Consider the following 27,980-nt stretch of genomic DNA (forward strand, 5'->3'; position numbering starts at 1 on the left):
AGATACCGAATAAACAACGGGGACAACTTTGAAGCCATGAATTGGTGGTGAACTCGCTCCGGTCGGTAGACAGTTGTGGTGGTCAGAGGCACACAGCCTGGGCCTCCGCGAGCTAACGCGGTAGCTGCTAAGTAGCTAAAGACTTAATCTAGCTACAGTTATCCGCCGCATTGGAAACGTTAAACAGCAGAGAGGAAGCAGTCTCAAATTACTAGCTGCCTGTTGAATGTGGGGCGTTAAAGGCAATACAATAATTGATCATGGCTGTATCAAGGTAAGATTGGGTTAGCCTCTGTACTCTTGTTGTATCTACCCGACTTTACTTATCAATTAGCCGGCTAACCGGCTAATATCTGCTAGCTTTTGACTTGACATGAAGAATGGCGACGGCCGTGTAACGTTAGCCAGCGAGCTAACACAGTGCAACGATACAGTGTCACTTATTCGTGGCACATGTTTGCAGGCTGGTCTCATAACTCAGTTGTGACTCATTTTTTTAATTTAATTTAATATTTTAGTCCTCTGCTCATGCTCTGGCCTTAAAACACGTTAACTAACGTTATTGTGAAGTTGTGTCAGTGAAAGCCAGTTTGCACACACGAGATACCGCCGTTGAGGGACTCTGTAGCATTAATATTAATGTTGGTAAACACACAGCCATGTCATATTGCAAAGTGATTGCAGATGCTCAAGTTGGGGTAATCTTTAATGTCACTTAACGTGCTTTAACTTAGTTGTATTGATTGGCTTTACTTTTTTTTTCTCCCGCCGTGATTGTTATGATAATTCCACGTGTGTCAGTTGTCCTCTTCTGCATAGTATTAGTGGTACCTGGGGTCACGACCCGTGCATCTCTAATCCACTCCACTTTATTAATAGACCTCTAATGACTTCAGTGCAAGAACAGGTTAATTAGAAAGGTTTGCTTGGTGCAACGCCAAACAGTTGATATTGGTATTGTTTTGTCCTTTACAAATAAATGTCAGTGTGTTGAGAGCATTATCTGTAATGAATGATTTATGAAACTTTTTTTAAAATTTAGAATTTAATTAAAAGAAATGCAAAGACCACATTATTTACACAGTCAAAATATTTAGGTCATCATTTATTCTGTTCCTCTCATTAGGTCCGAAACTTAGAAGAGGAACCAGCATGTTGTCTATTCAGTGATGTGCATTGTGCATGGTCGTGGTAATGTTTCTTTTGACCGTGTTGTTGTGCTTTTTGTCACCTGTCTGTAGACTTGATCGTTTGTTTATCCTACTTGACACCGGAACAACACCAGTAACCAGGAAAGCAGCAGCCCAGCAGCTTGGAGAAGTGGTCAAACTCCACCCACATGAGCTCAATAACCTCCTAGCAAAGGTCTGTTTCTTCCAAACTGTCTTTCAGGAGAAGCCATAAGAGAGCCTGAGCATACTTAGCTGTCCCTGCAGTCACTTTTGAGAAATGTAAATAATGTATAATAGTGTAATTCTTGCTGGTAGGCCAGTGAGCGGGCTGCATCATATTAACACCTTGGTTGAATTTTAAATGTGATTCTGACCTTGCAACCCCATCACACTTAACTTCTTGATGAAGGGGCACAGATTCTCTTTTTTGCTGTTTTACTTGTCTCTTTACTTCCCTTTTTATAGGTCAGTCAGTTTTAAGTTGTTCATGTAGTACATTTAAATCTATTTTCTTTCGATTACCAGGTCTTGACCTACCTAAGGAGTCCCAATTGGGATACTCGAATAGCAGCAGGCCAAGCTGTAGAAGCCATTGTGAAGAATATTCCTGAGTGGGATCCAGCGGCCGTTCCCAAAGAAGGTGAACTTTTCTCTGAAATTTGAGTGATGCTAAGCTGAGGAATATGCACTAAATTTAAATACTGGATTTGCTGATCTCTTTGTCTTCCCTTTAGCATCAATGTGAATGAATTGTTACCCAAACAGCACTAATGTTTGGGTAACAATACATGTGATCAGTCTCAGTTGTGTGTGTGCGCTCTTATACTGGGGAGTTAACATGTATCACAGGGCACTAACCTCAGCCTACATTTGGATAATGGGTTAACTGATAACATGCAGGTTTTGCTATTCAATGGCATAATGCCCTCGGATGGTTGTGTTCTGGAAACGATAACCTCTACAGTAGGTTCTCATACTCCAGGGTATAGTATAACTTGCCATTACTGTGTTGTTGTTTTTATCCCCAGTGCAGAATAAATTAAATGCCAGCATCAGTGTAAAATATTTACAATAATATAGTTAAAGGTGCAGGTATGAACAATAAAAAAGTGTTGCATTGTGGGGTTAAAAAGTGAGTTGGGAACTGGGTGGAGGAAGGTGCAGGGGCACTTGGGAGTTGAGCAGTTGAACAGCTTTGGGGACAAAGGTTGCCCCTTCACCTGTCCTGCAGGTTGGGGAGCGAAGCTGGCATCAGGCATGAAAATTACGCACCGTTTTTGAAACCGAAATAGGTGACCTATGTGAATCGTGTTGATCTGAATATTTTTCAAGGGGGTGGGGGGTATGGACGGGACATGGAGGTATACCGGAGATTATCAGTGAACTACGCACATGTGAAAGAACGATGGAATATTTCTTGGCCCTTTTGAGTAGAAGCCTGTGTGAAACAGTAATTCATGGCCGTGGTGGCAAATGTTGACTGCTGTCTTCTCTGATCTCAGCGCGTCAAATACAGGCATGCTGGGAGACTTGCTCCACACGCTCCCTGTAGGTGCACGCTCCCGCCACGCTCTTTTCCGTGGGTTTCTGAATCCTCTTGGATGTTGTTGTTCTCAATCGTTTGTCTGGTTAAATCCGTGGTTAAATCACCTACGCTATGTCTCTTTCTACTCTGAAAAAAAGAGGTTGACACAGAAACAAAAACTTCTCTGTCCATTCTCTGTTGATTTGCCGATTTTCTGTCACTGTGAAGCCTGTGTTTACTCAGCTATATCTGTGTGTAAAGAGGATACGTTGAGAAGGCATTTTAAGAAAAATCCTGCTAACTTCAACACCACTTTCCACTGAACTGTAAAAATACTCTGAATTTACATTATGTTCATTTTTGTAAGTCCAGTTATTGATGAATAAACTAATGTTTCATATGTGCTTGTAAGCCTGGAAAAAAAATACTCATGTAAAGGACAAGAGCCTCAAACTTGTACTTTAGTCCAATAGTTGAGTGTCAACCTCTGGTTAACAGGTATGTTCATTTAACAAGGATGTTTTGTGACAAGGTTGTTGCTTTGAGTTGGCCTATCACTACTTGTTTTGATCAGCTGCTATGCTGTTGCACTTTGAGGCCTATTGCTACTATTTATATTGATAAAGTAAAGACAGTATTCACTCTTATGTCGCTGTAGTAAACAATATCCATTAATGTGACGCTTATATCTTGCCTGCCCCTCATTTTGGATTATTTTCGTCAACCGGCCTCAATTCCAAATTCATTGAATAGCCATGCTCTAATATCTATTCATACATATTAATTTTTCTCTCAAAATGTATTAGATTGATGCTTGTAGGGGGAGCATGTCAAGTAGAAGGTGACGAGAATATCCTTTTTGTCTGCAAATGAGTTAAGCTTCCTCAGGTGATAGTGCTGTTGTTGACACTTCCTGAGGATCTCCTGTGTCCTGAGGCAAATTTGAGATTATTGTCAAAGATTGTGCCCGGGTACTTGCACTCTTCAACTATCTCGACCTATTTCCTCTGGGTGGAACTGGTAACTGCTGCAGCCTGCTTCTTTTGCTTGTTGGAGAAAGTCACCACCATCTCTTTGGTCTTCTCAACATTCAGTTCCATGTGTGACTTATCATACCACTCCACAAACTCATGCAGAGCTGGGTTGCTGTGCGGAGCCTGAGAGCAGAGACTGAAGGATTGTGTTATCGGCATACTTAACCAGGTGACACTCAGACCGGGTGGACCTGCAGTTATCGGATGAAGAGCAGAGATAAAAGAACACAGCCTTGAGGGGAGCCAGTTGAGGTGAAAGAGAGGTCCGAATAAGTATTGGTGACCGGCACTTTCTGTGACTGGTTGGTGAGAAAGTCAGTGATCCACCAGAGTAGTGGGAGTGTTAAGTTTCTCTGCAACAATGTGTGGCTGCAGGGTGTTGAACATCTGCAAACGGTAGTCTGGCTATGGTGTTGGTGTTCCTGGTGTTTATGGATGGTGTCTATGATGAAGGTTTTAGCATCATCAGCCCCCCTGCCTGCGTGATATGAAAATTGGAGAGGGTCCACCAGGGGTGATTTTCAAAGTTTCAAATAAGGTCAATGTGTATATGGGTAAACCGTTTGACTCCCCATGAGCAGATCTTCTCAGGATACAGACTGCTGTCAGTGCATCTTCCTACAGTCTGACATTAAGTCTTCACAGATTTTCAAATAAGGTCATCTACTCCAGGCATGGCACGCCCACATAGTACAGCTACGCACAGCTGAACGCGCTGCTGTCAAAGACATGTAGTTACATGCTAACGGCAGACAAAGCTGTAATATTGGTTGCTTGTGTTTTTCATTGCCCTCTGGTTTAGTATCACAGTCCTGTTAAAGGCTTTATTTGTGACTTGACTGTAAAAAAATTCACTATACACTCGGTTGCCCTCATTCTTCTGCAGTAGTAAAGCCAGAGAATGGGACAGCGGAACGAGACCAGGAAGTGCTGACCAATCAGAGCAGACTGGGCTTTTTCGGAAGGTGGCTTAAAATAAACAGGGGGTGCAGCAGCCATGATCAGTATAAGAAAAAGAAAGGGTTTTTTGAACATTAAAGCATGTAAACTTCTTCTTGTAGAAGCACAAAATACATATATGAACCTGAAAAAGAGTATAGTCTGTCCCCCCATGGTCACTTATTCTATTTCATTGTAGCCCGCACATCTTTAGTATCCGTTTAGTATCCATCCACAAGCAGGCGGCGTTATCGTAATCTGAAAACGGTCTCAGAGTGGGAACATTTGAGAACACTAAATTGTTCGCTAGTAGCTTTTACAAATAAAGTTGCCAAGAAGGTATGAAAAGTAGTGAGACAATGCCCGCTTGTGAGTGCTTTGCATGGGGAAGGGGCTCACAGCAGCACCCGCTGCTCGGTGAGGACACTAACTACAGAGTGATTTGTGCATCAGAGTCCAAAACACCGCAAAAGTCTCCAATAACAGAAACAGTCGACAGTTTTCTCTAAAGGATGGATGAGGATTTGGGAAGTCTCCAGATTTGGCGAGAAAGCCTCCGGTGTTTGTATTCGGACCAGCATCTCCCCATCTCTTCTTCTCCGTTGTTGGCGTATTTCTGTGGCAGTTACAGCGCCACATCCAGACCGGGCATGTGTACGACAGCGTTTTTAGCCGCAGATATTTCTTGAGCGGAGTCTGTGTGGACGGAAAACCTTTTAAGAACGATGGAGAAAAAAAGTCTTTAACTAAAGAAAGTCAAATTCACCCGATCACTCATGAAACTCGTTCCTACTATGTAATCTACAGTAAATGCAGCCACTCACTTAAGCTTAAGCACAGTCAAATATTGCTATAAATCAGTGACATGAGTACACAAGTTTAAATAATGAAGTCATCTCTGTAGTAGGGCTCGGCAATATTATAGAGATGTAATATGAGACTAGAGATCTAAATAGTTTTTGGATGTTGTAATATGGCATAGTGTTCCTAATTTCACAGGCTTCATTACAGCAAAGTGGTGTAATGCTCTGAACTTGCCAGACTGTTTTAGCTGTTGTATTATTTTCCTTTACCCACTTAGACATTGAATATGAAATGTATCTAAATAAGCCACTAAGGGGTGAACAGGTTATACCTATGTTTGGGCATTTCTCATCCATGGAAATCCATGAGGTCCGTACAAGATGTGACATAGCTCTCACCGGATGCCCACAGCACGGTGATTCCCTTATTTCCATTTGAAGCAGCTACATGGGCCATATGTTTAATCACAAACTGACAACATAAACGTTCATAATTTATAAATATAAGTTAAGGATGGCACCTTTGCTGTTAAATGAAATTAGGTCTCACAGAGAGAGTTCATCAGAAAAGAAGGCTTTAACAATTTTATTTTATTTTTTTCCTGGTAACTCACCAATGTAAGTGCCATTTTCACATCCCTCCATTGACTAGATTATTTTTAAGAAGTGCCATTGTTTTTGGTGAAAAACACGAGCTTGTTCTGGATAAGACATTAGTGTGGGCACGACCCCAGATTCATTAAGTAGTTGGGGGAAGAAATGTGCAGTAATGGGACTCTTTTGTTTCTTTCTTGTAGAGTCTTGTGAAGACTTGTCTCCAGAGGACTCCCCTTGTGACCGGCTGAGTTTCTACCACTTTGACATCTCCCGCCTCCTCAAACACGGGGCCTCTCTGCTGGGATCTGCTGGGGCTGAGTTTGAGCTGCAGGATGACAAAACCGGTTTGTAGTGGTTCCTTATTGCTTAGTCTTTTTTTGTTTTTGCAATAACCTCCACACTATTACACTCTCACCAACATAAACTGATTGAAATTCTTGCGTGATCAGGCAAATCCTGCTGCTTTGCGGATAAGGTAATTTGGTCCTACATGGAAGAGAGTTAAGTTGTAAGTAAAGGGCAGGAGGAGGCATCCCAACCTTTTAAATATATCCTTGAAAATATTGTTCTCATTTGTACTGAACATGGAGTTACATGATTACCAGACAGTTGCACACTGTAGTTTATTGTGACATGGTTTTGTCAGTTAAAAAAAGAAATATGAGCAAATCCAGCAGGAAAAGTCTTTTTATTTTTTTGGTTTAGTGACCTGTATTTATTTGCGCCTGTTAACCTTATAACCTGTAACACTAGAATTATTCACAGGAATCTTTAAGCTTGTGTTTGAAAGGAAGTAAATTTACAACAATTACTGCATCCTGATATATACTTTTCCCGTGCTAGTACTTGTTCTAAGGGGGTTGGGCTACCTGGAGATTTCCCCTGATGTCCTGTCACTGTTTCTCAGGTGAGATGGACCCTAAGGAACGTCTGGCCCGCCAGAGAAAACTTCTTCAGAAGAAGTTGGGTCTTGACATGGGTGCTGCCATCGGTATGGACACTGAGGAGCTGTTCAACGATGAAGACCTCGACGACACCTGCGCCCCCAGCGGGCTTAGAGCCCATGGAAGCAAAGCCACAGCTGGATCCAGCTCCCGCAACCATATGGTGGGTCTCATTTTAGCCTCTTACCTTTGATTCAGCACACCTTTTGTTTAATAAGGTTCTTACTGGTTAGACTGCAAAGTTCCAAAATAGGTGAGCAGTTGAAAGTTGCCCTGTAGTGAGATTAGTGACGGACAGATCTGCTCTGACACCATCCTATTCCCACTTCTTCTGACACACTGAAATCTGCTGCATCAGTGGACAGCAGCTCTGTTATTACTATTTTCCGTAATGATGTATTGTTTCACCCACCCGCAACCCATCCACAGTTAGATATCTTCTCTTTGGCCTCTCATCGTAAACCTTTTTGTGAGCCATTCTCTTCTCTGCCTCTTTGAAGTAGACCTTTTTTTTGTGTTTCCAGTTTTTGTCTTAGATCACGCTGTCAGCACTCCATATCTTCCAGGCCCGTGTGGCCTTATCTATTGTGAGGTGCTGCATACATTTCAAGTTAGTAGAAGGCAGGGAATGTCAGTATTTCAGTGTCGTTATACAGAAAATTATGATAAAAATACTTCTCCCTGATCCATGTGTAAGATGTCAAACATGCTACTAATGATAATCGTCTAAATGTTTGTGCAGCATTGGTAGCTGCACTTCAACTGGCAGTATGAAGAACTATGGGACTTAACGCACTTATAACTTCTCCTGCAATTTTAACATAGTAAGGATGCAAATTATCGAGTAATTCATACAATATTTAAAAAAAAAAACATACATTCACAATAAGGGGTGTGGCGAGACGATACACGCTATTGAGTCCATGAGAACGAGACGCCATGGGATTTTAAAACTAAAATATCAGTATTTTCTTTACAGGGGGGCTTGACTTTTAGCAGTTAATCAATTAATTGTTTGTATCCCTACAACATAGTATAAAATAATTTATATGACTTGTGCATGAATAGGGAGGTAGAATACAGTTGAACCGCTGTTGATTCAGAGCTAGAGGTTAGAGTTATGTGGAGCAGTATGCGCCACTTGGAGATCTGTGATGTGTTGGGCCGGAGAATTTATTCGTTCAGTAATCTTCTCTACATTGTAGGGCATCTGATGGTGTATGTATGAGTAATGGGGTAAAATGAATAATCAGCTCCACTGTTTTGTTTTCAGCCCATTCAGGCTGCTGAGTTGATTGACTCAGAGTTCCGGCCTGGCATGAGCAGTCGTCAGAAAAATAAGGCTAAGAGGATGGCCAAACTAGTGGCCAAACAAAGATCCAGAGACATGGATCCAAATGAAAAGAGGTAAGATAATGTATATTACAAGACACATTTACTGTTTTTTGTTTTTTTTAACAAAATTATGCATATTGAAGGGTCTTTTTTTTTTTGGTCATATACAACCAAGTCTGTATTTCTTTTTTCAGTCTATATAATCTTGACCGATTTGGACCTTTTTTATTCTATATGTAAAGTTTGATTGGTTCTAATGATTTACTTTGTGTTTTCTTCACCCTGTAGTAACGACAGTTTTGAGGGTGAACCTGAAGAGAAACGAAGAAAGACCACCAATGTAGTTATTGACCAACCGGCAACAGAGCATAAAGTCTTAATCGACAACGTTCCAGATAACTCCAGTCTTTCAGAGGAGGCAAGGAATCAAAATCACTGCTGTTATCTCATTGATGCCAAAGACTGAACTATTTAATTGAAAAATGCTGTAACTGATGTGTCATTGCTTTGTCTGTAGATACACGAGTGGCCTCTGGAAAGCTTCTGCGAAGAGCTTTGCAATGACCTCTTCAATCCTTCATGGGAGGTAAAAACAAAGCATTTTTAAACTATGTGACTGTAGCTGATGGTTCACAGTTGAACATGAGGGGGTGGGCTGAGTTAAAGGCACAATCTGTGATCCAATTTTAAACAACAGGTTGCTAACAAAGCAGTAAAAACATGCTCCATTTTATATATTTATTTATTTTTTTTAGTATGACTGGAGCCCAATAAATATAAAATGGATTTTATGTGATGTTTACAGATTCGTCATGGTGCAGGCACAGGTCTTAGAGAAATCCTCAAGTCCCATGGTGCCGGGGGCGGGAAGCTGGTTGGAAGTACTGCAAAACAGGTACAGCTTAGCCCTATCCTCTGCTTTGTTAAACATTTCCTTGAGGATTAAACATGACACAAAGTGTCTGATGATTTATTTTTTTAGATGTCCCGCCAGCATCAGGAGTGGATGGAGGATCTGGTCATCAGGCTGCTCTGTGTCTTTGCTCTGGACCGCTTTGGAGATTTTGTATCTGATGAGGTAGGACTGAGGATACAAAAATTTACTTTTACTTGACTTTTTTATTTACACACGTCAGAGTTGATGCATGCAGTTTAGTAAAGGCGAGGAAATTAAACATATCATCCCGATTGAGTGTCTTTTCTGTTCATGCTCATTCATTAAGGAAATATGGAATTGGCCTTGTGAATTTAGATCTGTAGGTAGAATCTCAGTGACTTTATTTATAGTGTCTATGATTCTCATTTTGCTACAATATATTTGTGGAAGGCAGGGGTTTTTGGCATTCACACTTGCCTCTACTAAATATAACCGTTGTGTGCCTGTCAACTCTTTTGAAACATGGCATTTACCAACCGTAAAGTGGATTTGTGTAAAGTGTAATTCTTTTCCTCATCATTGTGGCAACAGCAATGAGTTGAAAAGTGACGATAAGAAAGAAGAGTGTTTATAAAGACTCTCAAACCTACTACTTTACCCTCTTTAATACTGCTGAAATGACATGCCTTTCTCCCAATTCAATACTATCACGGTGCCTTGATGCAGATTCAATTTGTATTGCGATTTTTAAGTGTTGTGATTCTACAAGTATTCTGATTGGATATTACGATTTTTTTTTAAAATTTTAAAAATTTTACACAAGACAGTGGGAAAAAGTTGAATCATACACTAATAGAGAAATCTCTAAACTGATAAGAGTAAAAATTGCTTCATGTCCTAAAGTCAAATATATCAGTTTTTATTAGGAATTATGGAGCAATGTGTGCTTTTTATAGCACTTAAAGTGTTCAGAAATGCAGCTATTTCAAGGTACAAATATGGCAGCTTTCCTCAGAATATCTTTAAATTGATACATTTTTGTACATACCCTTTGCTATCTCCTTATTTTGAAAAGCAAAGCAAAAGTTTTCAGAAGGATACACATGGGACTAAGTCTGTTTCAAGTTCTCTCCCCATCAGCTCATGTGATCTTGGCTATTTGAATTCATCCAAATTCATGTCATATTGATGGTGGCTGACTGGCCTACGAGACCATCATCCAGATTAAACTACTGAGTACCAGCTAAATGTATGCAGTTTAACAGTGTTTTTATTGTTGTTCATACTTTTTCTTCTTGTATTTTTCTTACATATTTGTTCTTTTCTTCTTTCTGCCAGGTGGTGGCTCCTGTTAGGGAGACGTGTGCTCAGACACTCGGTGTGGCCCTTCGCCACATGAATGAAACGGCTGTTTCCATGACAGTAGATGTCCTGCTGAAGCTGCTAAAAGAAGATCAGTGGGAGGTCCGTCATGGAGGCCTGCTTGGGATCAAGTATGCCCTGGCCGTCCGACAGGTACCACCTGTTCTGTGTGTATGCGACGAGCAGTTGAATAAGCATAGCAGGGTTCGACAATGTATTCAATTTGAGTGCCATGTGGTCATGAATATGAGTTGTGGCGGTGGGAGCATATGTGTTTTAGGGCTTTGACTCAGAACTTCGAAAAAAAACAACATTCGAACAAATATTAGGCAGCCCTTAATATTTTTACCTGTTATGGACATTATGTTTTGTAAATGTGTTTGCTTGTAAACGTTCACGCCTGGTGAAGTTGTGAATAACGAGCTCGTTAGCAAGGCTATTGTCCATCTGGGCTACTGTAGGTGACGTTAGTGTCAGTCAGGAATGGGGGTGTTTACACTCTTTTATTCTTTTTTCTTAATAAACAGGAGATGACTTACTTTGCACCCAAAGTGACGCTCTGAGCTCCTAGATCATGTGAATAATACAAGGCTAACTATGCTAGGTTGTTGTGTTAAATCTTACCCAGATACAATAGTGCTGTTTTCTGATTGGCTGTTCAGTGGCAGCTCTTGATTCCTGACGGTTCCACAGTGAGAGCAAAGAAAACGGAGTTTCTGCTCCGCGGCCAGAGACTTTTTGGGAGCTGTAGCATATTCTACATTGTTTTTCCGCGTGAGAAACACAATGTGTGGCGGGAGTGGGTGACCGAAGACCGAAAAGAGTGACGCTCAATGCGTGACACTTAAGAGGCCTGGACTTTTAATTAATAACAGTCGTGTCAGAAGGTCTTACTGAAGATATTTAATGGTTAAAATACTATAAATAAATATTCAAATATTAATAAACAAAGTAACTTCGAATATGATTTTGGGGATTTTTGAGTCCTAATGTGTATGGACAAATAGCCCAATAGTTTGGAAGCTTATATAGTCCTTGTGGAGAGATTTTGCTGTAAAGGCCCTTATTTATATCTGGTATTTAAACCCTCAGCCTGATCTCATACCTATACATCCATGTTGATCTTCATCTGTCTGTTCCTTTTGTTATTCAGGACCTGATCTCTTTGTTACTGCCCCGGGTGCTCCCTGCCATCACTGTAGGCCTGCAGGACCTAGATGATGATGTCAGGGCCGTGGCAGCTGCATCCCTCATCCCTGTGGTAGAAGGCTTGGTAGAGCTAGTGCCCACTAAGGTAAGACATACAGTACTGGTGCTTTTAAATAAAAATTAAAAAAAAAAAAGAAAATGTGTATATATATCCTCAAGTTTTTGTTTAAGTCTGTCACTTTCAGGGTGAGTTATTTTTTTCAACCTAATTTAGGTGTGACATTCTGTGTCTCCCAGGTACCCTTCATCGTCAACACACTTTGGGATGCTCTTTTGGACCTGGATGATCTCACTTCATCCACCAACAGCATCATGACATTGCTGTCCTCGCTGCTTATCTACCCCCAGGTCCGCCAATGCAGGTCAGTCTCAACGAGTTCACACAATAACTGCTGCTGCCTCAAAATCATATGTTTTTTAAATTTTTTGCTTGAATTATGGCAGACAACGAGAGAAAGTTTATGGTGTGTTTGATAACTTTTTTGAACAAACTTGACAGGCTGCAAGCTACAGTGTGTATGTACAAAAGACAAGGCAAGGCGAAGGACAAGCAATGACTGAATGGAATTAATATTACTATGCATGGGAGGCTGTTTTAGCAATGTGGGAACAGTGTTTCCACTGTTCCAACAGTGTGGAAATCTTTCACTTTAAAATAAAATAGTCTGACAGATGGGACGGGGAAGCGGGAAGTACAAGAGGTTAGTTGAACTTCATTGGAACTTGATTTACATAAAAGCTTATCTGACTCACCTAATATGGACTGTAAGGATAAAGCCTGCTATTTGCTGCCTATTTCGGGCGGCATTTGTCTCCCCTCCCCCCTTTCCCCCGCTATCTATTTCGCAAGTACTTTTAGTACTTTTCCTGCAATAGGGTGTTAGCGCCTCCCAAGACGATTCTGAATGTTTTTAAGATATACAAACAAGAACGATCCATCCCAGAATCTTAACTTGTGCAGTCAGACTTTACTCCACAAGGACACAACACTCTGAGGTCTGACAATGAAAGACTAGATAAAAGCACACAATCTGAGAATGCACGCCAACCAACTGAGCAAACGCACAATTAGATGGGGCACTGACTCTTCAAGTCTAGACAGGGCTTAAGTGTATACCCTTTGTAACGCGGCATTTTTATTTAATTCAGGTCTTTTTGTACTTACTTCCTTGTCTCTCTAGCGTGGAGCAGTCACTAACAGTCCTGGTCCCTCGGGTTTGGCCCTTCTTGAGGCACACTATATCATCAGTAAGACGGGCAGCACTGGAAACCCTTTTCACGTTGCTGTCTAAAGCTGATGAGGTAAAGTTAACTAAGAGCAACTGGCTATTTATGTAATCTCAACAAAGAATCAGAAATGCATAAATCGTCATGTTTTTATTCATAACATCTAGTCTATATGTCCAAAGCTTTTTTTATTAGTTCAGGTTGAAAGGTGGCTATGTGTTGTGGCTCATACCACAGTGTTTTATGTGTTTTGTTTTTCAGAGCTGTGCGATGTGGATCAACCCAATCCTACAAGATATGCTCCGGCACATCTTCCAGTCATGCATACTTGAGAGCAATGAGGAAATCCTCGAACTTATTCAAAAGGTTTGTTGCATCACTCTCACTTCACCTCAGAGTACAATGACTTTGATTGAAAGTTTTATTATTAGGTGTAAAACAATACTAAAACTAATTCAATTTGGATATGTTATAAAAAAAACATATATATATATATATATTTTTTTTTTCTTTCTTTGTACTTGAATAAGTCGCAATTTTCTTTCCTTGTATGTGGATGATCTTTTTAGTTAAGCCTCAAGGTTTTTTAAAAAAAATGAATATAAATGTGACACTGTGCAGGTGTGGATGGAGCTGCTGTCTCGGGCCCCTCAGCAGTATGTGGTGGCAGCGAGCTGTCCATGGATGGGCGCCTGGCTCTGTCTGATGATGCAGGCCTCACACATTCCCATAGACCTGAATATGCTGCTGGAAGTGAAGGCCCGCTCCAAGGTTGGTCACTTTATTCATAGCTAAATAAGATTGTAGAATAAGAATTGTTAAATATGGTCTGTTCTCAGCTTATCTTCTGTATTTACAGTATATGCAAACTGATACTCCATTCAAAACACAACAGCTGTTGGTAAAAATTTTAGCCAATGAAATGAACAGTATTTACTTCTTGAAGATTTAGGCATACTAATTTTAAAGTCGCAGTTGGCAACATTTGATTGATCATATTTACTGAAGCCGACACTCTGCTCCGATAGAACAATATAAATCATCCGGCTTTAGGAGAAAAAAAAGGCATCTACGTGCAGGTAGAGCCTGTTTGTTTTGCAAAATCCACCATGCCCGTATCATCCTGTCCACTCGGAGCAGTTCACAGTTCATGCACATGCCACAGATTCCCCCCTTCCCCCTCACGCATGTTTCAATATCACAGGCACACGCCTTAAGCTAGGCATGCGCTAAATGACTCAGCATGTTGGACACGCTACACTGTTTATCGATGAAAGAGACAGGCGCGTTCACAGGAATCTGGTGCATGTGCACCCGATGGGAGGGAGCGTGGTAGTGTTGGAGGGGGGTGAGAGTTGTAAACATTCGAAATTCAACTCCATCTGCCAGACTTGCCGACTGAAGCTTTAAGCTCAATCATTCCAAATGTATAAATGGCTATACTGTAAATGTTATACCATGTAGTAAAAAATATAAAAAATCAGTCTTGAAGCATCACTATGACATATCTCAGGATGGTAGACCGTTTCAGTTGCAAATGATCTCACTGATGTTATGCAAACAATGCATGTGTTAATTTGCAGGAGAAGGAGTTAAATGTTTTAATTTAGGGACGGCATCAAGGTGCTTGTGTTGCATGTGCTCATGAAGTGAATGTGGATTTCCTTATTTATAGCTAATAACTATAATGATGAATGTTGTGTTGACGCAACAGGATAAGGCTGGTGCAAAGGCACGCCAAGGTCAAGGATTGGTCAATCAGGTGAAGGAAACGGTCCAGGAGTATATAGCAGGTGCAGAGACAGTGACAGACGACCCAGCGACAAGGGACTATGTAGTGGTCCGTTCTCGCCTCATGGCTGCCAAGTAAGTTTTGATTGTTAAATTGATCTTGAGGTCAACTCCGAGCTCAGAGCAACCTGAATTGCCAGATAAATAGTTTTTTAAAGATGTTAACACTGTTTCCTTGCTCTCTTTGTGTCTCTTTAATCCAGATTGCTTGGGGGTTTGTGTAGGTGTATCTGTGACCCTCAGCTCAATGCTGCATCTCAGGAGATCCGACCAGCTGAGTCTTTAGGCCAGCTGTTGCTCTTCCATCTCAACTCTAAGTCTGCCCTGCAGCGCATAGCTGTGGCTCTGGTGCTCTGTGAGTGGGCTGCACTGAAGGTGAAAAGCTTGTTTATTGTGGATTTTAGGGAGGATTCTTTTTGGATTTGTTATAAGAGAATCTGGTATTTAGAGGCCGAAAAAAAGTGTTACATTTTCCAATCTCTCTTTCAGGATTGTCAGGTGGTGTCATCCATGGTGCAGCCTCGTCTTCTGGCCATTCTGTCAGAGCAGTTGTATTATGATGAGATTGCCATCCCCTTCACACGCATGCAGAATGAGTGCAAGCAGCTCATCGCACTGCTAGCTGATGCACATATAGACCTGCAAGACCGCCTCAATTGTAGCGTTTTCACAATTGATCAAGCCAATGAACTGGTAAGTCCAGCCACACAAGCTGATCTAGATAATTAAGGGAGGAATATCATGCCGGAAACACGGCGCATATGATTTCTGAACAGGCATATGGACCTACAAACTTGATGGTGTATGAAGAATGGTTTCAACATAGGGTTACGCAATATTGACAGTCCCCTGCTGATGATATTGCTTTAAGAAAAATGATATACAATATTATCGTCCAAAAAAGCTGATGAGACGTGCATAGATATACATCTTTATCGATGCATATGTTGCAAAACCCATAAGTGGCAAAGAGGCCACTATGTATAAGCAGTAAGCGCTATTTTAAGGGCATGCTGAGAGCAGTATCCCAGATCAATCAACTGAGGTTGTATTATCAAACACTGATATATGGAATGCAGATACCAGATATAGACTGGACGTAACGTAGACCTATCAGTATGGTGAGTTGGCGAATTTACTGTTTATCAGGCCACAGCTAGCGAGCACACCCTGCTGCTATGACTACCAAACTGGTGTGTTACTATGCCATGCTGGGATGCTACACTGGTCACAGAAAATGAGCCAAACAAAGTTGTCACTCACTCCAGTGCAGTGGGTGCAGTGATTACTCTACATAAAGCACACCGGGGCACTGGCCATCGCATCAAGGAAACTTCCATGGAGAGCAAAAGGGAAGTTCAAAATAGCCAATCTGCTTTCTCTGGTCTAGCTCGCCAAACACAGTATCTGTCAGCATGTTAATGTTTTGTTCACTACTGAGTCTGTTTATAATCAGTAAGCTACCGAATTTATCTTTACTTCCCTTTTTTTAAATGGCTTTAAGCAGTTAAAATAAATATTCTCTCAACCTTCTTCTCTTCCCTTTCATGTTCTCCAGGTAACCACCATCTTTACAGAGTCAACAGCGGGTCTGAATTTGAAGTCCAATCAGGGACAGGCACTGGACAGTAAACGACAGCAGGCTCAAGTAACCGTGATGGAGACGAACACAGAATGGCAGCAGCTGCATCTGAGAGTCCACATGTTCACAGCATGCGCAGTGATTAACCTACAGGTGCTTCCTGAAAAGCTCAACCCACTGGTCAGGCCTCTGATGGAGACCATCAAGCGGGAGGAGAATACCCTGATCCAGGGATTTGCTGCCTCTTTTATAGCCAAGCTGCTGCAACAGTGTGCTGGACGCTCGCCATGCCCCAACCCCAAGATCATCAAAAACCTCTGTGCCTCAGCCTGCGTGGACTCAGCTGTCACACCCTCATCTGCTTGCCCCGTACCCCCCACACAGGAAAATGCAAGGGGTAAGAGTTGTTGGAGCCTGGGAATATTCAATCCTTTTATGCAATCTATCCGCTACCAGCAGGACTTCAAAATTGGCTCATCATTGACATTTTAATAATTTCCCTGACTTGAAAATACTGTGGCTTTCAAAATAGCACATTCATTTTGATTAATTCGTTAAAGATAAAATAACACATTTTCACGTATCCTGCATAATCGCGATCTATGATGCCCCTTGACCCTTTGTGTCACTGATCATACATCCGTCCAGTGACATGACGTTGCTTTTGTCAGCCTAACATTGTTGAAACAGAGAAGCTAACTTTGGTAGTGAGAACAACATTTGGCGGAGCAAGTGCTTGCTTGCTTGCTACTGATCATGTTTCTCTCTTCTTATTTTTCATGCCATTAGGCAGTGGGTTGGAGAAAGATTGCATGCACCACATGGTCAACAAAACCCGAGGCATCATCACCCTTTACCGTCACCAAAAGGCAGCGTTTGCCATCACCAGTAAGAGGGGGCCAGCCCCTAAAGCCCCAAAGACCCCTACCACAGAGCTTCCTCCTGGTAGCACCATCAGCACCGATAATGATGAGGTACAGAGGGCTACTAAAGTATTTTCCTCACATTTAGGTTGTATTGACAACAGGTTGTTTACCCCTTTTTTTTTTATATATATATATGATCTGTTCCCTTTTTAGAGCAAGAAGCCATTTCTTATTCAGAGACGAGGGGCAGAGTTCTCCCTGACAACTGTTTCCAGGCACTTTGGTGCAGACTTAACCAAGTCTCTACCATACTTATGGGAGAACACAGTGGGACCACTGAGGGCAGTAGTGACTGAAAATCAATCCATTGGTATGTTGATTGGGTTTTAACTTTTGATAGACATTGGTAACATTTATTTCTTAAAAAGGTTGAACACACGACCAACAAGTATTTGAATTGACTTGTAGACCTTTGCTTTAAATGGACTTGAATACAGCCATCTGCAGCGTTTCACATGCAAAACTCACCAATATTGTCGTTTTATTACTTGTGCTTTAGCTTCTGATTTGAACAAAAGTCTCAAGTGCTACAAGTCTAAGTATCTATGATCAGTTAAAAAAAAGGTTGCATTTATGTGTATATCAATTCAATTAATGTGTCATTATCATCAAGGACTCCATGTCTCAGTCCAGGATGTATGTTGTCGGTACCCTGAATCACTTTGTGCCTACTGTGGGTTCTAGATAGGGAGATCCAGCTGGAGAGGGGAGATGCTGCAGCTCAGGAACTGATCAACTCTCTACAAGTGCTGGAAGTGATGGCCGGGGCCATGGCTGCTGAACTCAAACCGTTGGTAAGACTGCTCTACTGTACTTTTTTTACCAGCATTTACTGAAGTCTCATCACTGATTCAAGTTCTAATTGCATTATAAGAAGACTGAAAAGTTAAATATTGTTGATTAATTGTTCCTTGGGCGATCAAAGATGTCTGTCTCAAAAAGTATTGGAACAGTATTTAACATGGAAGAAGGGATTTTCCAGGACAAGTTCATAAAGGGATCTTCGACCAACTATTACAATACAAGCAAAGTATTGAATTTGTCTCCTTTTTCCTCTAGCTCATGGAGCACCTACCCCATCTGTTCACCTGCCTGCAGCACCCGTACACAGCTGTGCGTCACATGGCAGCACGCTGTGTGGGTGTGCTCAGTAAGATAGCCATGCTGGAGACCATGAACAGTTTCCTTGAGTGTGTACTTCCTTGGTTAGCTGCTATTGATGACAGCACCAAACAGGAGGGTGCCATTGAGGCTTTAGCCTGTATCCTTCACTCAGTAACATCACTTTTGATTAAATTTCCTTAGCTAGTACAGTATAAATGCATTCCATAACAGATATGCAGTAATGCTGTTTTATAACTTCCTTTTAATTCAAGCATATCTTGTAGTTGCTGTGTTTTCTCTCTGCAGTACTGTCCTTGACTCACATCTCGCCAGGTGTCATGGAGCAGCTTGATGTGGATATTGTACCCTACATTGTGCTGCTCGTAGTACCGGTGCTGGGCCGTATGAGTGACCCCAGTGATAGCATTCGTTTCATGGCCACACAGTGCTTTGCTACACTCATCCGCCTGTTGCCCCTAGAGGTAAGAGCACACAAACAGAGGGCTGAAATTCAGTTTTAATGCAAAGATAAAAATTACTGCAAATCCAGACTAAATCGCTCACTTGCTTTCATACTGATAACACAATGTCATCATCCAGTGTTTTACTTCTAAAGGTGTTTTTTTTTTTCCTCTGTGTTGTCAACCAGGCAGGTATACCAGACCCTCCAGCCATGTCCGCTGACCTGATCCGACAGAAGGCCAGAGAACGCCACTTCCTGGAGCAACTCCTAGATAGCAGAAAATTGGAGAACTATAAGATCCCTGTGCCCATCAAGGCTGAGCTCAGGAAGTACCAGCAGGTGTGTGTCAGTTTTCAGGTTCCACTGCGTCTCTGCAAGACCTCCTCAAACAGCAGAAATGACGGTTACATGAGATTTCAACACCTTGTGGAGCACTTCAGCATTCTGTGGCTGAGCTGCCTTTTCACATTGAGTCGGATCATTGTTCTGTCAGATTCAGGGATGAGGTTTTGCTTGCAATGCCCCCACGGTCATGGAAAACCTGATAGTCATTTCAAAATCTCATTTACCCGGCCTGGAAAATTCGTAGCATTTAGTTATGTAATGAAGTTAATTGTAACCATAATCTTCTGTGGTTAACTCACATATAATGCTTAATTCATTTTCTTTAGCTGTTGACTTGCTATCATGTACATTTCTTCATTTTCTCCCCACGTTCAGTCTTCCCCTCCATATATGCCAGTTAGTTGAAATTATTTTTCGAACAGTCAAATACAATCTGATGATGTTTGAATAATGCCGGGCAAGTGCACATTTGTGTATTTCAGACTTGCATCCAGAAATGAGTTTATAATCAAATACATGAAGAACACACTGATGGAACCATCAGTTCCCTGATATTTGAAGGCCAGTGCCAGGCTGATATAAGTGCTTGTAAAGCTTGTTGTTTTAAATTAATATCCACATAAACAACTATTTGAGATTGAACAAATGTTGCTGTTTATTTTCATACAATAATCAACATTTTTAGTAAAGTACACTCTTCTGTTTGTGTTGTACTTTGTGAATAGAAATTTTATATTGGGCCCTCATAAAAAGTCCTGGAAAACTTTATCAATCAAGATTTCAGGGAGCCATGAATGCTGCATTCTGGCAATGTAAAAAAAACAAAAAACTACCAGACTTCTACAATTGCACACAGAGTGCAGACCTCCACTAAGGCATGTATTTTAAATTTTAATGCAATATGGTTTTTTTTTTCTGCAAGAAACCCATTTTTACTATTATTTCAACATGACATGAATGCAGCACAAATGTCCAATCTCACAATGTTATTGAAAAATAATTGGTGTATTCGGCGCTTATTTTGGATCTGCTCCAATTGAACGGGTTCTTCCTCGGCCCATGCTACACCATTACAACAAATTTCATCAGGCTAATAGTTTTTCCGTAAAAAAAAAAACAACAAGACATACAAGCCGACCAAGCTGAAGACAGTAAACAGAGTAAATTTAAAGCAGTCGAATGGAGCTGGGGATCTTGAGCAGGTTCCTTCTAGAAATTGTTGTTGCTCGCAGCTCTGTTAAGACCAGCCGTAGATCTCTTTAATGGAGCAGTACACAACAGACAGTTTAAATGCTACAACCATTGGTACTACTATTCATATATACGCCTCTGTCAGTGTCCTCAACCACTCGACCTTAAACTGTTGTTCCAACTGCTGTTACAATGGATAGGCTGCTTTTATGTTTGTGTTAATGGGCAGGTTTCAGTGTGGGTCTTTGTGTCGTCTTGCAGGATGGAGTGAACTGGCTGTCCTTCCTGAACAAATACAAGCTGCACGGGATCTTATGTGATGACATGGGCCTCGGCAAGACACTGCAGTCCATCTGCATTCTGGCAGGAGATCACTACAACAGGTAGTCCAAACAGCACTATTGTTGTTCTTGACTTTCAACTCGACAGAGACGGCACACTGACTCACCTCCTCGATCAACACAATAATATTGTACCATTGAGAAACCTCAGTCATCCATTCAAGCATGTAGAAAGAATCTCTGCATGTCAATCGTCTACATGTATTAACAATCTATTTTCAGAAAACTTTCTAAAATAAGTTATACTATATAATGCCCTTATAAAAGATACAATACAACTAAAGAGCATGCAAATAGAATAAGTTTAATAATTTCCTTTAAGCTAATTATGTAAAACGTGAATATGAAAAGCTCTTGTTTAATATGCTAGACATGAATGACCACAATGAGCCTGCCACATGCTTCACTGTCAAACAATGGACAGAGTAGGGTTTGAGAGTCTCAACATCAACAGTGATTAGTCCCAGTTTCGATCCTTGCTCTTTAAAACACCAATTCTCTTTATGTTCGAGTTGTTTTGATATGCAGTGTAAGTAAACTTAACTCAGCCATCTGTGTGTTTGATGTCTATTCAGGACACAGGAATATGCCAAGACTAAGGCCGCAGACATCTGCCCCCTACCCTCCCTGGTGGTGTGTCCTCCCACACTGACTGGCCATTGGGTGGACGAAGTGAGCAAATTCTGTACCAAAGAGTACCTCAACCCACTGCACTACACTGGGCCTCCTACAGAACGAATGCGGTAAAGCTTAGTCAGACTTTATAACAAGGTGGAAAGCCTGTCAGCTTCCAGAGAATGATTTATGTCCTCCTTTTTGAAGGCTGTAGACTTAAAGTTGCACTCCATAAGATTTGCATCTATTTAAGTTAATAGATGTAGAATAGAATTTTTTAAGTTACTATCGATCAAAGAGAGATTTAACACAATGGTGATTAATCATAAAACCCACTAATGAAAGCACTTAGGATATTGGATATATTATAGGATATATTATGTGGCGACAGTCCCTCTCTAAATGTAAATAAGCCGCCATGTTATTGATGCTGCTGACAGCGGTTGGTCTGCTGACCCCGATCGTCACAAGTGGTTGTGCTGCGTTCACTTGTAATCAGAAACTTCCAACTTGAATCAGGCTTGTAGTAAGGGCAGAAGTGTAGTAGGAATGTGTGTGTATCCCTGTGATCCTCTTTACATTTATAAAGTGAATCTAGTTGTTGCGCTTTAGTTCCGCCATTTTCCAGTTTGAAATAAGTTCCGCCTCTTCCACTCCGTAGACAATATGGCGACGTTTGAGTGCGTTGAGTGTCCATCGATCCACACTCAACGGTTTGGCCGTTTTTGAGTGCTCGACCGGCTAAATGGAGTACACTGCATTTTACCGACTGCCGGAATGAACGCACTTCCACCCTCAAAAAAGCCAGTTGAGGGTGGAAGTAAACGATTTGGGACACACTGAACGTGACTGTGAACGTGACCAGATGGAGGGCTCTGAAAGAACAGGCTCGCCTGCAGTTACATCTTACTGTTAAAGAGGCCGCTAGAAACAAGGTATCTCAAATCTTATGGAGTACAACTTTAACACTGAAAAGTATAGTGGAATAAAACTGATACCGGAATCCAAACCAACAAAAATGCTTTGATCTCCTTATTATACTCTAATTGTTGGTCTACATTATGTATGTGACTTCAATCAAACTTCATGAACATAAACAAACCTTTTACTTTTCCAGGTTGCAGCACCAAGTGAAAAAACACAATCTTGTAGTAGCCTCTTACGATGTTGTACGGAATGACATTGACTTTTTTAGGTGGGTATTATTCTAATTTTATATCCGTCTTTGTTTTGGAGAAAGGTGCCCAATTTTAACACAAACCTTTTCTCCTTTTTTTAGGAATATCAGATTTAATTACTGTATCCTTGATGAGGGTCATGTCATCAAGAATGGGAAAACCAAACTCTCCAAAGCCATTAAACAGTTGGCTGCCAACTTCCGAGTCATCCTGTCAGGAACACCCATTCAGGTGAGGTCACAGCTATCTGGCTGTTGAAACTGTGCTTCTTTCCATATACATACTAGTCAGAGCATTAATATTTTTCCACCCTGTCTACCCCCAGAACAATGTCCTGGAGCTCTGGTCATTGTTTGACTTCCTCATGCCGGGCTTCCTTGGAACAGAGCGGCAGTTTGCCGCTCGCTACGGAAAACCAATCCTGGCCAGCCGTGATGCCAAAAGTTCCTCACGGGAACAGGAGGCAGGTATGTAAATATCATCTCCTTTTCCCATCACTAACTAAATATGGTCTTTCTAAACATCCCATTCCTATGTTTATTAAGACTGGAACATTAACTGTGGTTTAATATTGGTTTCTCCCTCTCAGGTGTCCTGGCGATGGAGGCCCTGCATCGTCAGGTGCTACCCTTCCTTCTGAGGAGGATGAAGGAGGATGTCCTCCAGGACCTTCCTCCTAAAATAATTCAGGATTATTACTGCAACCTGAGTCCTCTACAGGTACTTGTTCAAATACGTGTGATTATAATAATCTAACAGGCTAATATTCTGGCTCAACAGATATACTGTGCAAGGATAACAGACTTGCTTGCTCGATGTTGACCATTTTCTGACACAGCCATCGTCAGAGTGGATTTGGCCCATCTTTGAACTGGCAGTGGCATGCGACATGACTTTACTAGTGTACTGATCTGTTCAACTTCACATGATCTGTGATAACGGTTTAATACATTTCTCACATACATCTATTTTATCATCCGGGTCACCAACTAATCAAGTTATGTTCATCTATTCTAACCACAAAGTCCACATACTGTGTTGACTGTGTGGTTAGACCCCCCCCCCCCATTCCAGAAAGTATGTGTATACATGATGGCTCCGCGTTCATATAACGTGGTGTGATTCCTCACTTCCTGCAGGTTCAGTTATATGAAGACTTTGCAAAGTCTCGAGCAAAGGCCAGTGTTGAAGACAGCATCTCTACTACCTCAACGGAGGAGGAGAAGCCTAAACTAAAGGCCACGGGCCATGTCTTCCAGGTACACATTTCTCTCTAGAAGTTTATCTTGTGTGTTTGAATCAAATGTAAACCTGCTCTGGATTGTTAAATATGCCTTGTGTTCTGTTTTCTTCACAAAAATACATTGTGTGTGTCCTTGAGATCTATCACAGATATGTAGTGGTTTGGAATCAAAGCATTAGTTATTAATACTGATTGTATGCCCGTTTATCTTTTGCAGATGCATCTAATTATGACCATGCAGTAACATTTACCTTCATTCCCATATTCTTCCAGGCGCTGCAGTACCTGCGGAAGCTGTGTAACCACCCGAGTTTGGTCTTGACCCCACAGCATCCAGAGTACAAACGCGTCACAGAGCAGCTCGCAGGTCAAAACTCCAGCCTGCGAGACCTTCAGCACGCGCCCAAACTTTCCGCTCTCAAACAGGTAATGTGCTGGGAAATCTTTTAGATCGACTCCACATCATTTCTTAACTTTTGTGGGCCACAGTTTGGAAAACGTTTCACAAAACTTAACAGTACGGTCAGCCTCTCCCCTGTCTCATACTGTGGTTTTGTTTTCTCCTCTCCAGTTGCTGTTGGACTGTGGTCTAGGAGCTGGTGGTGGATCAGAGGGGGCCACTGAGGCAGTGGTGGCCCAGCACCGTGTGCTCATTTTTTGTCAGCTCAAGAGTATGCTGGATATTGTGGAGCATGACCTGCTGAAACCCAAACTGCCCTCTGTCACCTACCTGAGGCTGGACGGTAGCGTGCAGGCTGGCCTGCGCCACTCCATCGTTTCCAGGTCAGTGGATTGGGATGGATGGATGTACTGAACTGATCCCAAACTGGGCAAACTTGCTGTTGATTTAGTTCAGAACCATAATGCTGCTTGTAATTGTGAGTGTGAGCTGCCACCATAGTCCAGTTCTCCCTGACATTCTTCTCTCTTATTCTCAGGTTTAACAATGACCCATCCATTGACGTGCTGCTGCTGACCACACATGTTGGAGGTCTAGGTCTGAACCTGACGGGTGCGGATACCGTGGTGTTTGTGGAACATGACTGGAACCCCATGAGGGACCTGCAGGCCATGGATCGTGCCCATAGGATAGGACAGGTACATTAGGCAGAATACAGGACGCACATATACCATTTCACAAACAGTATGGACTATACCCCAATAACACTGGGGACATGGTTGATAAATTCCCCCTGCTTTGAGATGATACTGGGTCCAACATGCTCCTATGGCTCCCAAATTAGGATGCGACTTGTTCCATCAGAGTTGCCTTGTTGTATTATTAAACAAGGCCTTTGAACAGCCTTGCATTTTGTGTGACACTATTGCTCTTGACTGAAACCAGTGATGCAAATTGACCCGAAAATGAAAATGGATGGAAGGCACTGTCCTGCACCTGTTAACCTTCATCACTGTGTTGGTATCTTGCAGAAACGGGTGGTGAATGTGTACAGGCTAATCACACGAGGCACGCTAGAGGAGAAGATCATGGGTCTGCAGAAATTCAAGATGAGCATCGCCAACACCGTCATCAGCCAAGACAACGCCAGCCTGCAGAGCATGGGCACAGACCAGCTCCTCAACCTCTTCAGTCTAGACAAGGTGAGACCCCAAGTGTTTTTTATCATGGAGGCAGAAACATGTTGGTGGATCTTAAAGGTTGTTTTCAAAATGTTAGGGAGAAAAGCTGTTAACCTGCATTCCTGTGTATTCATGACACTCACAACTAAACCTTTTTTTTTTCTTCTTCTTCAGGGTGAGAAGGGGGAGCAGTCGGCGTCAACCTCAGGGAAGGCCTCCATGAAGTCCGTGCTGGACGGCCTGGGAGAATTATGGGACCAGCAGCAGTACGACACAGAGTACAACCTGGACAGCTTCATGCACTCCCTGCAGTAGCACTCTGTGACCCCCACGCAGCCTCCGTCTGCTGGCCGAGCAGGACCTGGTCAGAGCCGAGGAGCCCCCTACTGCTGCAATTATCAGCCCCACCCCAACACGTTAAACAAACAACTATAAAAAGTCAATGATGGCTAATGGTCACAGATGTCCCAAAGCAATAACTAATGCACCCAAACCGAAACCTATATTTTAGTGCTCACTGTAGCTATGTTGCAACATTTACTTCTGATGTTTCTGAACATGGGCAGACATCCCATAATCCCTTGTTGAAAGCAAACCAACAACACACCCTCTTCAAAACTGCAAAGAGAATATAATAATATAATCATGATGATTATGTACCGTCTGTGACAAACACCTCCGTTGTTGGTATACATCCTTGGAGTTGACTCCTGAGTACAGTGATGTTGCCGTAGTCTCAAGCGTACAGTGTATCATAATTCTAGTTTTCTGTTATAGTAACGGCACCAGGTGCTAAATTTCTAGCCCGCCATCTTCCTCCCATGTTGCATTGCCAGAGTATACAGTGTTAACTGCTTCAGACAAACATTACCAAGTTGAACCTTCCTCCTCCTCCTCATCACAAGGTCTTAAAAGCACTGCAACACCCAGCCATGCTTACCAACGGCTCCCTGACTGATGGATACAAACATGTTTTTGTACGACAAAGGGAAACAGGGCGAGAATGACCACAGGACGTCATTAGTGTTCTGGCTTTTTGTAGCTCACTGGTGACTGCTGGGCTTCAGGACAAGATGACTCCCTCCCTCCAGGCGGGGCTAGTTTTGGGCTCGCCCCAGGAGTCTGTTCACATGGCCATTGTGAGGCTTCAGTGGAGAAATCCATGTGTCCAGCTCCTTCAGATGTGGTGTAACAGTGACCTTTGAAAGCACTGCACTTGAAGCAGCACTACAGAGACTGAACTTGGGCCAAGCTGAATCCAGAACCTGAAACCTGTCACCAGTATTTTAAATAAAAAAAAGAATAGACTTGTACATATTTCTGTAATTGCTGCTTTTTGTTTATGATTGTGGAATTGTAATAAATTCTACAGACCTTTTGAACTACACAGCAATCTTTCTTTTTTTTTGTTCTTTGCATGTGAATGGTGATGGCCAGTAGATGGTGGTGTTGTACACCTAACAATAAAGATGGGACATGAACCTAAAATACGGCTTCTGGCACAGGCATACACATCAGTAACTGCTCTATTCTAGTCGCACACTGCAAGGGGAATCATTTAAAAGGATGCAGACATTTCTGTTTTTTTTTTTATGCCACTGCAAGCTTTAAGGAGTTCTTTTCCAAGTTGAGATTCTGATTTTATTCTTAATCCATTAAGGCTACTACATGGACCTTGTGGTACAACAGTTTTGTCCATTTTTGTGTCCAAGGTCAAGGGTGACGTTTCACGCTCTGTCCTAAGCCAACATGGACGAGAAGTCATTTAAAATGCTCAAAAGTTGAAATTCCACGGAAGTAAAGAGGCTAAAATAATTTGAATTTCATAAGCAACCAAATACCTCCATTGTGTAATCACGACTGAATACCAACAAATGTCTCAGTTTGAAGACTGAACGTACTTGTTTTTAAATGTTGAGAAAATAAGGTCAAGATTTACAATTTCAGAACGTTATTTCAGGCTCATGATTTCATATTAAGAGTGCACACAGCAGCTAATCTGAGCCGCTGGTCTTTCCTGGACCACGTGACTGACAGAACATGGCTGCGTTGATTGTCCCCGTAGAACAGATGTTTCAGTGTCAGGTTTGAATTTCACCCATCTAATTCCAGTAACTTTCAGGGTTCATGCAAAAGGCTTCATTTGAACTGTTTTCAAGGTTGGGAATATGCTTGAATTCTTATATACTCTTTGATTTTTCAGCATAATCTGGTATTTAATTTACACACTCACTTTGGTTTAGGTAACTTTTTAAAGTGCTTTCATTTTACTCTTATAAAAGCTGTACAAACCCCTTTTGTTTGAATTATTTTGAAGTCAGAATTCTTTTTTTTTAACCTTCGCCACTTGGGTTTTCTATCTGAATTTGTGGACACAAAAAAATAAATGAATTAAAATGACCTTCACATTTTAAAATGGGGAATTAAAACTACATCAACTCAAATGGATTTTCAAAATAAAAACATTTCTGTGTAGAAGATTTCTTTTCCAGGGCAAACTCCATCTGCTGCTGTGATCCCATGGAACACTCTGTGGGTAGATTGTTTTGTCAAATGCATAAAGTGATTATTCTGGATGGTCTGTCTGCCCCAACAT

The 27,980-nt window shown here is 41.7% G+C and overlaps 1 protein-coding gene across 1 annotated transcript; it reads left to right on the forward strand.

The window, feature by feature from the left end:
- On the forward strand, window positions 1–26,689 carry btaf1 (BTAF1 RNA polymerase II, B-TFIID transcription factor-associated). The gene is made up of 38 exons (XM_083922966.1): window positions 1–274; window positions 1,242–1,365; window positions 1,698–1,812; window positions 6,271–6,414; window positions 6,978–7,177; window positions 8,288–8,421; window positions 8,638–8,767; window positions 8,867–8,935; window positions 9,155–9,244; window positions 9,332–9,427; window positions 10,565–10,741; window positions 11,742–11,882; window positions 12,035–12,159; window positions 12,979–13,099; window positions 13,286–13,390; window positions 13,646–13,795; window positions 14,739–14,890; window positions 15,019–15,190; window positions 15,305–15,508; window positions 16,374–16,794; window positions 17,187–17,371; window positions 17,477–17,633; window positions 18,008–18,117; window positions 18,383–18,584; window positions 18,761–18,909; window positions 19,077–19,229; window positions 20,688–20,809; window positions 21,343–21,510; window positions 22,500–22,577; window positions 22,662–22,791; window positions 22,886–23,027; window positions 23,150–23,280; window positions 23,700–23,819; window positions 24,077–24,229; window positions 24,375–24,586; window positions 24,742–24,901; window positions 25,235–25,405; window positions 25,559–26,689. The coding sequence occupies exons 1-38, from the start codon at window positions 261–263 to the stop codon at window positions 25,697–25,699; spliced, it is 5,568 nt and encodes a 1,855-aa protein (XP_083779092.1). The 5' UTR covers window positions 1–260; the 3' UTR covers window positions 25,700–26,689.
- Window positions 26,690–27,980: the final 1,291 nt, after the last annotated feature.

Source organism: Echiichthys vipera, assembly GCF_963691815.1.
Source record: "Echiichthys vipera genome assembly, chromosome: 11".
In the NCBI taxonomy this organism is placed as follows: domain Eukaryota; kingdom Metazoa; phylum Chordata; class Actinopteri; order Perciformes; family Trachinidae; genus Echiichthys; species Echiichthys vipera.

Coding starts and splice junctions, on each gene's coding strand:
- btaf1 (XM_083922966.1), top strand. Junction 18,585..18,760: donor TGCCATTGAGGCTTTAGCCT/GTATCCTTCACT, acceptor ACATCTCGCCAG/GTGTCATGGAGCAGCTTGAT. Junction 24,902..25,234: donor GTGCCCATAGGATAGGACAG/GTACATTAGGCA, acceptor GGTATCTTGCAG/AAACGGGTGGTGAATGTGTA.